The sequence below is a fragment of the Pan paniscus genome, chromosome 5 (assembly GCF_029289425.2).
Source record: "Pan paniscus chromosome 5, NHGRI_mPanPan1-v2.0_pri, whole genome shotgun sequence".
NCBI lineage: Eukaryota > Metazoa > Chordata > Mammalia > Primates > Hominidae > Pan > Pan paniscus.
Genome location: NC_073254.2, coordinates 103,137,165 through 103,151,085, shown reverse-complemented (window position 1 = coordinate 103,151,085; position 13,921 = coordinate 103,137,165). Strand labels below are relative to the sequence as shown.

The 13,921-nt window shown below is 37.3% G+C and overlaps 1 protein-coding gene across 8 annotated transcripts in view; it reads left to right on the top strand.

The window, feature by feature from the left end:
* UBE3D (ubiquitin protein ligase E3D) overlaps nt 1-13,921 on the top strand; it is a 474,449-nt gene that overhangs the window by 15,802 nt on the left and 444,726 nt on the right. For all 8 annotated transcript variants that reach the window (XM_063605398.1, XM_063605399.1, XM_003816375.6 and 5 more), the window contains exons 4-5: nt 5,402-5,633; nt 11,564-11,633. In XM_063605398.1, the coding sequence (XP_063461468.1) occupies nt 5,402-5,633; nt 11,564-11,633 (302 nt within the window). The remainder of the gene's footprint in view (nt 1-5,401; nt 5,634-11,563; nt 11,634-13,921) is intronic.

Here is a 13,921-nt window from a genome sequence, read left to right as displayed (position 1 = left end):
GTTGTGGTTATTTGAAACCAAATAATGCCTCATTTCTTTATAATAAAGTTCTCCAATTTACATTTTACCAGATTAGCAGTTTTTCTGTAAAATTTGTGTGAATGTATGTAATTTTTTATTATGCTCTTGTTAAGATTAATGGGCCCTAATATCCAGCAATAATAATAAAATTTATTTTGTTGTGAATAGTCTCAGAAACAGCCAAATAGTCCTTGTGTTTGGAATTTATGTATTTTAGAAATAAATTCATCTCATATGTGAATGAAATCAGTTGGCCGAACTTTCAAACTCAAGCCTTTTGATTTTCAGATGATTTGAAACAGAGTGGCTCTCCGGAGGTCTCTGGATGGTTCGCCCTGTTCTCCCTGCACTGGCAAGGTAGTGCTAGGTGTCAGCCTAGATCTCATGAGGGCGTTGAGACCCTAGAGGGAAACCAGCAAGATGGGATCTTTGGAAACATGAGATGTCAGGATATTCAACCACTTGATTGATCCACTTGGCAGACCAGCTACAATTGTAACCTGAAAATAACTACTCCCAAGAATACAGTCACGTTTCTACAAAGATGTTAAAAAAGAGTACAGTCACCAACTGTACTATTGGTAACACTGTACAAACTTTTGGAATAAAATTATACTTTTATGGCTCAAATCATACTATGTACGTAATAATATTAAAGTGCTAAAGCTAGTTTTATAGGATTTGTGGCCTGCCAGTCAGAGAATGTCACCTGAATTTATCTAATTCCAGCAGCCATATTTTGAGCTTTAGATAGTTGATGTTATTAATATTCTTAATGTCCACTTGATTATAATCCAGTCTGTAGAAGCTGTTATTACCATTGTTATTATCACTGATTAATGGTTCATTTTAAAGCTAAGGGGCATAATTTTATTTTCTTATGTATGTTCCTTTATTTTCACATTCTTCATTTTTCTTTACCTCTATTAAAGTTAAGGGGCATACATTTTCTTATGTATATGTTTAAGTATTAAACATCAATATCATTTGGATATTTTAAGTTTTCTAAAAGTTTATGCTCATGGTACATTAAAAATAACTAGGAAATTTTAATTTATTGTGAATTTGTGTTGCTGTTCATTATAGAATCTTAGGCTGAGAGAAAATTCAGGAAATCGTTTCACTGTTTTTTTGAGCTCCACCAGGTTTCTACCTAAAAACTAACCTTGAAAAAAATGGTATCTATTTTATTTTGAAAGTTCTCTTGGGAAGTAGATCATATCAAAGTATATTTTTCAGGGTTTTAGATAAATATGCTTTCAGTAAAGCAATGATTAAAATCTTTTGTTCTTAAATGTTTTATGTTTTCTTCAAAACATCAAAAAAATTGTTTCTGCTTTAAAAACTTATCTTTGCAATGACTTGCAGATTAGGCACTTTCTTGCTTCTGGTGTCTTATGTAGATGGTTCTAGGATATATTATAGCTTTTATTCACATGATATGTGGTCACATTAAGTTTAAAATATCATATTTTGTGTTAATGTGAGTTGTCTCCCAGATCTCTGTAAATCTTGGTGCAATTTTATTTCCCTGATCATGTAGGGGGTTTTGACATTGTTGTCTTTTGCACTGTATTGAGGGTTTGTTTATTGGCACTACATGGCAGTATGTCAGGACACAAAAGATCTTAATGATGGAGAAAGTCCAGGAGCCTATTTAGGCCTAACTCCCTCCCACTCTAAACAGGCAATTTATTTGCCCTCTTCTTCTGCTGGTTCTTCTTGGTAAAATTCAAATCTGACCTGTTATTCTGTTTAAAATTCTGTAATGCTTCCTACCCACCTGAGGTACCAAGTCCCTACCCCTTAGCGTGGCCTGGAACACCCCACACTTTGCCACCATCCTACCTGCCCAAGTCTCCTCCTCTATGGCTGTTCTGCATTGCCAGGGAAGGAATATATTCTAAGGACCTGCCGTTACTGATCACTTCTGATTCTGTGAACTTAATGCAGATTTTTTTTTTTTTTTGAGCTGGAGTCTCCCTGTTGCCCAGGCTGGAGTGCAGTGGCGCGATCTCAGCTCACTGCAAGCTCCGCCTCCCGGGTTCAGGCCATTCTCCTGCCTCAGCCTCCGGAGTAGCTGGGACTACAGGCGCCCGCCACCACTCCCGGCTAATTTTTTGTATTTTTAGTAGAGACGGGGTTTCACCGTGTTAGCCAGGATGGTCTTGATCTCCTGACCTCGTAATCCGCCCGCCTGGGCCTCCCAAAGTGCTGGGATTACAGGCATGAGCCACCGAGCCCGGCTTAATGCAGATTATTGAACATTTCTGAGCCTCACTTTCCTCCTCTGTACAGGAAAATGGTATTTCCTGTCTAACAAAGTTGTTGCGAGCATTAAATGAAATAAGGTGTGTTTAGTGGCCACCAAGGGTCTTTTTAAGTTAACTAAACATGTGGACTCACAAGGCTACCACATTCCTTGCCAGCTTGCCAGCAGGGCAGCATCAAGAATTCCTCTCAGCACGGGCTCTGCATGTTTGCACAAATGACAGCTCACATACCTTTCTGGGGACTGTTGTCTCCCCACACGACGTAGTTCCAGGTACAAAGCATAAGCTCCACATCAGGGAGGTACGGGAGCTGCCCTGGCTCAGAAGAAGCCTCCTGCCTTAAGCAGCCAGTATCTCTTGTAACAATTCTTGATATAGTTTGTAGGGTTCCCAAGAAGAAACTGCATTCAGGGAAGGCCAAAGTATCCTATCAGACATTTACAGCTCATTCATATTTCTTCCTGGTTCAGATGCAGTTTACCAACCAAGGATCATTTTTACCGTAAGCAGTGTTGCCTAGCAATATTGTGGATGCCTAAGCTCTTACCTGGTTTCCACGGTAACAGAGCTAGGTGGCTAAACCAAAGATCAGATTCTCAAGCAGCAAGGGAAAAGGTTTTTAACCCCTTAATTCCAGTGTGCAACAGACGCAACCAGGGGCTTCACACATTATAGTTATCAAAATACGCTAGTTCATTTCTTCAACAAATATTTAAGAGCTCATGATATACGTTAGGAGCAATGTAAGACAGTAGAAATACAGTGGCAAGGTAAACATATATGGCATCTACCTTCATATTGTCTCTTCCATGATGCCCTTAATTCCTTTCACTGCCTGGAGAACTACTATTTATCTTTCAAAGGCCAGCTCAGATGTTACCTCTTCTCTGAAGTCTGTGTACAATCTATTCTTGTAGCAGTTTGTGTTTATTGCCTTGAATTCATGGATGGGTCTTGGGGATCCATGAATCCCCTAAAGTAATATGCAGATTTTGTGTGCTTGTAGAAATGTACATTTGAGGAAAGAGGCTAACACTTTTCTTAAATATTCAAAGGGATCTGTACTGCTCCGCCTGGTGCCACCGCGCCCCGCCCCCCCCAGCCAACTGCAAGAATTTAGAACCGTTACTCTGTTACCAGCATTTGTAACATGTGCTTTTGTTATTTGTTTATAGGTCTATATTTCTTACTAGAACATGAGTACCTTAAGAGAGACTCATGCCATTCTACTTGTGCCAGTAGAATGCCTTATTCATAGTAGACTTATAGGAAATGTACATTGAAAGAATCACTTCTCAGTATGCTTAACAGGCTCAGCACTTTGATGATACCAATGGTGCAGCATATACTAATTTCAAAGGAAAAGTTCTTCCTTATGTTAAACTAAAATCAGCCTTTCTCGTTTCTAGCTTTGTCCTCTGCAGTTATAAATTGTGTACCCTCTTCTGAACTGTAATTGCCCTTTTATGCAACTCAGTTGATTGGGGAAATCAAAGGAAAATGGTTAACATGGGGGAATTGTTAAAAAAAAAAGTAGCATTCACATTTCAAATGTTTTAACTTATAACATCTGAATGTACATTAATTTACTAGTATTTGTGTTTTGTTAGAAGGAGGAACTTAGCAGATATCACCTTAATGAAGTTATCAAGATTAGCGTCACTAAGTTGTGTTGATATGATATATTCTCTGATATGATGTGATGAGAAGGGTACATTTCACTTCTGTGAGATTCTTTCCCCGAATCCATACCACCAGCCTAATCTTGAGACAATATTAGACTAACTCAGATTGAAGAATATTCTGTAAAATACCTGATCTTTGCAAAAATCTCAAGTTTCTGAAAAATAAGGAAATATTGAGAAACTGTTATAGACCAGACGAGACTAGGGAGACATGATGACTAAATGCAAAGTATTATCATGAATTAGATCTTGGAACAGAAAAAAAGGGTATTAGTGGAAAAACAGGTGGAATTCAAAGTGTGTAGTTTTGACAAATCTACCATGGTACCATAAAATAGTAACTTTAGGGCCATCTGGGTGAAGTGTATATGGGAACTAATACACTACCTTTGTAAGTTTTCCGTAAATCTAAAGTTATTCCAAAATGAAAAGTTTACTAAAATATAGTAATAGAAGAAATTATAGAAGAAAGTTGTTAGGTGATCTGACCATTAAGACACGTAAACCAAAATAAAAGGCAGTAACACCAAAAAAATTTGTAACAGATTAATAAGCATAAGGCTAATACTCTTAATATAGAACACATTTTTACAAATTAATAAGAACATAATAATACCACCCTGGAAAATAGTCACTAATCACAATTCACAGAAGAAACACAGTAGACTATAAGTAGCAAAACTAGATGAATCTCACCAGTAATTTAAGAGTTGCCAGTTAAAGCAGCATTGAAAATACTTTCACCTATTACTAATGCAGAAATGGAAAAATGATAGTATTCATTTATGAAAAGGGTGAGTGGAAGAATTATAGATTGGCACAGCCTTTCTGGAAAGAAATTCACCAAATAGGTGTTGGGTTTTAAAATATGCATATAATTTGTGCTTATCATCTCACACTTATATAGGATTCTTTCCAAGGAAAATAGATATGTTCATAAATATTCTAACAGGAACATTCATCACAGAGTTATTGATAATGAAAAACTCAAAACCTAAATATCTAACAGTTGAGGGAATCATCTCAAAAGTTTTGATGTACTTATGGAATAGAATATTGTGGACTAATTAGGATTCATCTAAATAAAACAACAAAAGCAAGATATAGTATGTTTATTCACGATTCTCAAACTTCGTGTGATATGTACAGATATATCTTTTGAACGGATGGCAAAGAAATACACTGTCATGTTTAGTTACTTATCTCTGGGTAGTGAGATAAAGGATGATTTTTCCTTGTTTATACCTCCTTGCATTTTCAAAATTAGCTGTAGTGAGTATATATTACTTTTATAATTGGGGAAAAAATTAGCATTGCAAGCCTTGTGGTTAATGAGTTTCTTTCATCTTTTATGGTCATTTAATTAAGAAAATGTTAGTACCATTTTGTTCTGTGAAAAATGATTTTTCCTCTTTCCACTAGGAAGCTCCTCAGGGTGCTCCCACTGCCGAGTGAGAACTGGGGAGCTCTAGTTGGAGAATGGTGTTGTCATCCTGACCCCTTTGCTAATAAATCACTTCATCCGCAAGAGAATGACTGTTTTATTGGAGACTCTTTCTTCTTGGTGAATTTAAGAACCAGTCTGTGGCAGCAAAGACCTGAACTATCCCCAGTGGAGATGTGCTGTGTTTCTTCTGACAACCATTGTAAATTGGTAAAATATCATTTCAAAATAAATGGTAATTTAGAGGCTGTCTTAGATACTGGCTTCTTCAATCTTTTCCTAATTAAGGCCTTGTTACATAGACTGCTGTAAAGGCCAAAATTCATTGTTTTCAACTGTCATCGCTATCGCTGCTTTATCAAAACAGGAAGAGCATATGGCTTTAAACTAAAACAGCCACAGGCGCCTGGAAGAATAAGGAGAGGAAGACCTCTGCAGGCTTAGAATTGCGAGTGCTACCATTTTACAAACAAAATGCCTTGCTTTCTTGTTCTTAGGACAATATTGCATAATTTGTGTGCATTTTATCCTAAATAGTCTGATTTAGGTTAAAAGTGTTGTCTTGCTCCAGGATATCTACTATACTATTAGGCTGAGGTATTTTACTATTTCTGCCCATAGTCTAGACTTCTGCTGAAGTCGTAAATGGAGATGTCATCAAGTAAAAAGAGGAATGGAGGAGCCCAGGAATGGAGATAAAGCTTGTGTTGCAGGGTCTGAGTTGGTGCTTGACAGTGTGAGGTCAGGTGGCTCTTGCTGCATAAGTTGCTTTGGGAAGAAGGCAATTTTCTCTCACTGCAGAGAACAAGTGTTTTACTTTATTTTAAAAGAAAATCAATGGCATTGGCTTGGCCCATGTGAGAAATCATTCCACTGATGGCCAGTCAATACAGATATTATTTAAAAAGTAAAGAAAATCATTCCCAGAGAATCATTTTAACATCTGATTATTGGTGGGAACTAAAACATTGTATTTTAAATTTCATTCAGAACTCATTTAATTTTTGTAATAATAACTGAGCGACTGCAGGAAATATGCAGTAGGTGGGCAGCTCTTAGGTTGTAAATTAGTTTATAGAACTATTCTGAGGGAGATGAAGGAAATTCGTCAAATGTGGAGGTTAAGTTGTCGTCAGATAAAGTTATTTAAGTGCCTCATTTTACACCGTAAACAGAAATCCCTTTATCTAAATATGGTTCACTTTGGTGAAATGTAGTACTTTACGTTTTATATTTTAAAAGGTAAATAGTAAGTTAATATATATTTGTTATATTTAATATGATTAATTAAATTTGTATTTTAATCTAAATATATACTAATACTTTATATGTGTTTTAAATTTCATCTTTATGATTAAGCTATACATTTCAAAAACATTTGGAAGTTGTGAGCAGAAAAGTAGTAGAGAAAGATTAAATCAGAGAAACCATGTTTCCCTTTTTAAATAAACTCAGCACTCTGTGCTGAAATATATTCTTCACATTTACATCTTTATCAGTTATGTGATGCCATTTACAAGAATTTCTCTTCATAGTAAACGGCTATCTTATCCATTAAAGAAAGACCCATCATATTTTTAGACATTACAGTTTTAGTATCAAGGAGACTGTGGGAAATTCTGTACTATCAAGACAAGATGCTGTTGAAAAGATTTTCTTCAAGTTAGCCTAGATGAAAGTCCCTCTTTAATTGTATATTGTAGCAGTCCAAAGAGTGTGCCTGTGACCAAAATAGAAACATAAATTTGGAGGGACTGCGTAAACAGCGCTCTCAAGGCTCCTGTGGGAACAAGGCTGTTCTGTGCTATTGAAAACCTATTTCTCCTCACCCAGTCTAGCCATCTAGCAGGGTTTTGAAATGTCACATAGTAACAAAGCATCCTAATGGTATCTCTTGGGAAACATTTTTTTGATGAGACAATATCAAGGGTCCTTAGAAACTGAAACGACACAAAGGGAAAATAAAAGGGAGGACACGAGGCTAATCCACCTCTCTGAGCAGCCCTGTGGTGTCTCAGATATATTGACTTAATTAGTCCACAACAATGTCTGTCTTTGAGGTTTGCTCTGTAGAGTTCCCACACTGTTAGGCTGCTTCATTACAAAACTTGCCTTATTATTTCCTTGAAGGATAGGTGAAGAAAAATGCATTACAAAGCAGAGATTCTCTTTAAATGAAATTTATGTGTTATAATATGTTTAATTAAAAAGATCTGCTTTTAAAAACAGCACAAACAAACATGAAGCCCAACACTATTTCTTTTCTTCCATAGCCTTTTAGAGTTTATAATACTTTATTGGAGCCTTTGTTATTGCAGCAGTATCTACTTATTTTTAAAAGATACCTGCTGAAGATTTCCCTATTGGTGTATTCATTTATCACCTCTCTTGTGTTATTTTGTGCCTGCCCACATAATACAAATTTTGCATCTTGGGCCGGGCGCGGTGGCTCATGCCTGTAATCCCAGCACTTTGGGAGGTTGAGGCGGGTGGATCATGAGGTCAGGAGATTGAGACCATCCTGGCCAACATGGTGAAACCCTGTCTCTCCTAAACTACAAAAAATTAGCCGGGTGTGGTGGCGGGGGCCTGTAGTCCCAGCTACTCAGGAGGCTGAGGCAGGAGAATCGTTTGAACCTGGGAGGCAGAGGTTGCAGTGAGCCAAGATTGCACCACTGCACTCCAGCCTGGTGACAGAGCGAGACACTGTCTTAAAAAAAAAAATTATATAATGGATGATAAGGATGGCATTTCATCCTTTTATAAGAGTCAAAATATTATTCAAGGCTTCACTCTTTTTTAAAGAGCAAATAAAATTGATCTTTGATTACATTAATATTACTGCTAGCAAGGATGACTGACATCTTTACCTTTTTTTCTTTCTTGGAGTACTTAGTAATAATTAGTTGATTTTGGTAATTTGTTTTGTTGAATCCATAAGTGTGTCTTTTTTGTTTTCTTAGAAAAATGTGTTGTCAAACTCTGTAAGTATTCACAAGTATAAGAAGAATAGTATTGCGAATTTCAATATGGATTCATTAAGTATGCTTCATCTGCTCTTTTTTTCCTGAAGTGCTTAAAACAGTCTTGTCATTTTATCCCTACATCTAAAAATAGGAATTTAAAAAATGTAGCCACACCGTTATCACACCTGATAAAATTAACAATTATTCCTTGATGATACAATACCAGGCCATATACAGATTTTATCAATTGTCTTAAAAGAATCTTTTAGCATAGGTTTGTTTGAATCAGGAGCCACACATGTGATTGAGGTAATTTGGTTGTTGTTGAGCTGATTTTTAAATCCTGATTACCCATGTCTGATAAGGATAGAATCTTATTTTAAAAACAAGCAAACAAAAAACACTTCTCCTGCCCCCTTGAAAGACAAAGTGAGATGTTCTGTGATAGCAGTTACAAAGGAAGTACATATCAAAGCACTTGGAAAAAAATTTTCTGCTTCAAATAGAAAAATTCTTTCTTTTCAAGCATTGCTATTACAATACCAATATTAGTTTTTAATAAAGCCCTTAGTTTTTGGTAACATTTAATGAGTGTGATCAGATTTAACTTGTATAAAATAGTACTCTTTAAAAATATTTTTAATATCAACTTGGAGCCATGTAGGTATGTTTTACTGTAAGAAAGCATTAAACTGCCAGAATGGCACCCTTTGTAGACCATACTGGCTTTCTGAGTTCTCTTCCTCCTGGACCTGAATAAATTGGCACCTTCCTAGGTTTCTGTGTCTGTCTCTTACCTCTCATGGGTATGACCCCATCCAGTTTGCCACCTGGGTCAGGCTCTGAGACCTGCCATTTGTGATGTGCCTGATAAGGATGTCAGTGCAATGGCCAGAGATGGCACACTGTGGGGCCCACTTTGGGAGTGTGCCTGGATAAAAGTTTGAGCCAGGACTGAACTGACTTATGAAGTTCATGTGTGCTTTTGTTTCCTCAGCAGAGACTTTTGAGGAAGGCTGCAGAATCTGTCCAAATACTGCAGCTAGACCAGGAAAAAATGGAATAAGTGTTTATGTTACTGAAGGTTAATTCTGTGTATGAAGGGATTCATCTCAGAAGTTTTTAAATAGAAGAGCTGTAGGCATTTACGGATTTTTTTACTAGTTGCATGTGTTTGAGGCTGGGGGAAAGAATAGGCCATAGAGAAAGACCCCAGTATGAATTGTGCTGTTGCTCTTGACTTTGACCCCTGATTGAATATAGAGAGAGAGAGAGAGAGTCAGTCTCGCTCTGTTGCCCAGGCTGGAGTGCAGTGGCACAATCTCGGCTCACTGCAACCTTCCCCTCCCGGGTTCCTGTGATTCTCCTGCCTCAGCCTCCTGAGTAGCTGGGACTACAAGCGCGCACCACCACGCCCAGCTAATTTTTATATTTTTAGTAGAGACTGGGGTTTCACCATGTTGGTCAGGCTGGTCTCAAACTCCTGACCTCATGATCCGGCTGCCTTGGCCTCCAAAAGTGCTGGGATTACAGGTGTGAGCCATGGTGCCCAGCATTGAATATATTTTTTTACATCAAGATCTGATAACACACATACACTCATGCACACATACACAAACACACCTCAAATAAAAGTTTCTTGAAGCAGTACTTACTCAGTGTTTGAAGCACTGTCATATTTTCTGTTCTATTGTATTTCATTTTTTAAAAACACAGTAGGCCTGGTGTGGTGGCTCACACCTATAATCCCAGCACTTAGGGAGGCCAAGGTGGGTGGATCACGAGGTCAGGAGTTCAAGACCAGCCTGGCCAAGATGGTGAAACCATCTCTACTATAACTACAAAAATTAGCCGGGCATGGTGGCAGGTGCCTGTAATCCCAGCTACTAGGGAGGCTGAGGCAGAGAATTGCTTAAACCCGGGAGGTGGAGGTTGCAGTGAGCCAAGGTCGCGCCACTGCACTCCAGCCTGGGCAATGGAGCAAGACTCCGTCTCAAAACAAAACAAAATAAAACAAAACAAAAAAAAAAACAAAACACAGTAATCCACTGAATTGGTTCCATGAATTGGTTCCCACTAATGGGGCGCATGAGCTGTTGTTTGGAAAACACTTAGCATAGTGTTCAGAAGCTTTAGCATCAGAGAGACCCAGATTCAGACATCAGCTCTGTCAGTTACTAGCAGCACTTCCATGGAACTCAGTTTAAATGTACTTTTTATTCAATTTTTCAGGAAATTATTTATGCCAAAGAAAAAATACTCAAATGTGTATTAATCAGTTAAAATTTTTTTCCTTAGCTTAAATACACATATTATCCCACATCAGAAGTCACTGCCCTTCTTTACTTCAGCCTACACCTATTCTGTGGTTTCCCAGGAAAGGTACCCTGGAGTATCCAGAGTTGTAGAACCTCCTTTTCCCTGCCCACTGTATATGGCTTCTGCCTTGTTACAGTATATCTGGACGAGAGGAATGTATGGTTTTAACAAAGGTATAACTATGGATGGGAAAAGGCATATTCTTTATTGATTAGGCAAATGCTAGCTATTTTAATCTGTATCTCAAATAGCGAATTTGGATTTTTGAAGCTTAGGTTTGTTTCAGGAATTGTCCCAGAGCACTGCCTGTCTTTCCAGTTACAGTGCCGATCCTAAGTGGAAAAAATGGAAGTATATGAACAGACTAGATATTTTTAACTTTTCATTTATTGTAGTTAAGGGTTATGGGTTACTTTTACATAAATTACACTGGACTAGGAGTCAAAATAGTGTGAGTTCAAGTTCTGATTCTTCTGTGTTCTATACACATGAGTTGAGGCAAGTCATCAACCCTGTCTTTGTTGCCCACCACCTGCCTGTTTTAAGTTATAAGGCTATTTGGAAGTGCTTTTTAGAAATATAAGGTACTACTTATTCAAATTATTTGGCAACTTTTGGACTATCAAGAAGTGGCTAGTTTTGGAAAAGTGAATCTGTGTGTTACTGTTTCTTAAGACTTGAAAAATTTTCTCTGTGCATGTGAATTATGCATACAAGCTAAATGTATTCCCAGTATTTAGTAGAGGGCAGAATAAAATGTAAAGTTCAATGTATACTCTGGGGACTATGTTAAAATTATATATTCCTTTTAAGAAAAGCTGAATGACATTTAAATGACATTTTTCTGTTCTACAGGAACCAAAGGCAAATACCAAAGTAATTTGTAAGCGTTGCAAGGTAATGTTGGGAGAGACCGTGTCATCAGGTAAGAATTTCATAACAAGAAGCCAAAATGATTGGCTTCTTGCTTAAAAGCCAGAATGATATTTTATAGTAAATATATAGGAAAGATAGATGATTAATATATGTTGTGGAATTGGTGCTTTTCAAAATAGACCCCAAGTAACATACCATCCAATATACCAAGAAGTTTGTATATTTTGACCTTCATAAATACAGAGTATTGAATTTTAAGTATTAAGAAGTTGAGTCATTTTCAGAGTTTCATAGCCTCTTTGTAGATATAAAGCAATAGTATAAAGTTTGTTCTTGGGCCTATTTCAAGAAAATTGGAGCTTTTTTCTCTCTTTCTTTGTTTCCTTCTTTCTTCTTCTTCTTTTTTTTTTTTTTTTAATTTTACCTTCCTGGTAACTCACAAAACAGAGCTTTTTTCTTAATACTCCTCCTCAGTCAGAAGAGTTGGTGCCCAGAGATGGAGAAGTTGTTTTTCTTGGCTGCCATCTGGCTCGGGGCTGTATTTTGGGGCTGGGGATGGGAGAGGACCTGTTGAAATGGAAGAAAAAAAATTCCGAATTTTGTACTTTGTCCCTTATTCTTTTGGTTCCCCAGTAGCATTGATTATATTTTATGTAAACTCTGTTATACTACTTTAAAATATAATAATGAAAATCCTGATAATTAAAATGCATTGCTGTTTAAAGATATGGTTTATAGTGTCTAGAGAACTACAACATGCTGTGTTAGCTTGTGGATGATGAATAATTACTTTTAATACAGTTAATTAGAAGATGTGATTTACATGAAGCAATTGTACTTAAGGGAAGGCAGATGATGGTATTTTTTTGTTTATTTGTTTGTTTAATTGTCAAAATCTTGTAAGAAGTTACTTGTTCACAGTGAGCCAGAAAGGAAAAATGAGTTAGTAAAAGGTACCATCCTTAACGTCATTTTTGGAAAATGAAAGCAAGCCTCTGAAGCAACACCTTAGAAAAAGTTAAGCCTTCTGGTTAAATAAGGTGAATTGATTTTTAAATTATTTTCTCCCTGAAGTCCTGTTAAAATGTCAGTTAAGGAATGAAAAGATGTATATCTACAAAGGCAAAGAGAAATGGAGAGGAGATGACAATGACATAAACAAGAGATGTAAACAAACTTTTTTGGAACACACTTGGCAGCCTGGAGGGAGCTGCAGCTTTGGTGTCTGTAGATCATTTGGATAAGGAGTGGGCCAATAATCTCTGTAGAGCCTCAAAACAAGTCAGAATTTGGAGGCAGCAGGTGACAGGGAAGGCAGTCTGAGGCAAGGGGCTGGAAGCAGGATGATTGGTTCAAAGTGTATATATACAGCTACTAGACTTCTAGGTTTCCCACTTCATTTTCAACTTGCTTCTGTAATCCTCAAGGTTGGAGATTGGAAGACCTCCCCCACACCCTTTTTTTTGAATAATGGAAGAATACCAACTAGAGAAAAGACTTGCAGACACTGATTCTTTGGGGACATTCAACCAAAAATGAGGTTATGTCGTTGTTCAACAAAAATGAGGTTAAACTGAGCACAGTGGTGCATGCCTATAGTCCCAGCTACTTGGGAGGCTGAGGCAGGAGGGTCACTTGAGCCCAGGGGTTCGAGGCTGTAGTGCACTATTATTGCACCTATGAATAGCCACTGCACTTCAGCCTGGAGAACATAGGGAGACTCCATCTCTTAAAAAAAAAAAAAAAAGAAAGAGCTTATATTCACTCATCCTACAGTCAACAAACCTTGTACCTATACCCAAGAACTTTCTCTCAGCATTTCACTGCCTTACACTAAAATTGAAATGAATTGTTGAGAATCACCAAATATTTGAGGAAATCAACAAAAAAGAAACCAAGGCAAATAAATGATTAAGCAAGCAAATTAAAAGCACTGAGAAGAAACACATTATGTATACAGCAGAAGAAAATCTTTAAAAAAAAAAAATGCCCTTGAAGAAATAAACTAATATTGCTTCCATAACTCAGAGAATGTGGAATTTAAAAATGTAATAGCTTCAGAAAAAAAAAATCAAATAATTGGAAGATAAAAGTAAAGAATTAGGCCAGAAATTAAAACCAAAAGACAGAGATTGAAAATTAAAGAAGAGGCCGGGCACGGAGGCTCACGCCTGTAATCCCAGCACTTTGGGAGGCTGAGATTGGCAGATGACCTGAGGTCAGGAGCTCAAGACCAGCCTGGCCAACATGGTGAAACCCTGTCTCTACCAAAAATACAAAAATTAGCCAGACATGGTGACATGTACCTGTAATCCCAGCTACTAGGGAGGCTGAGGC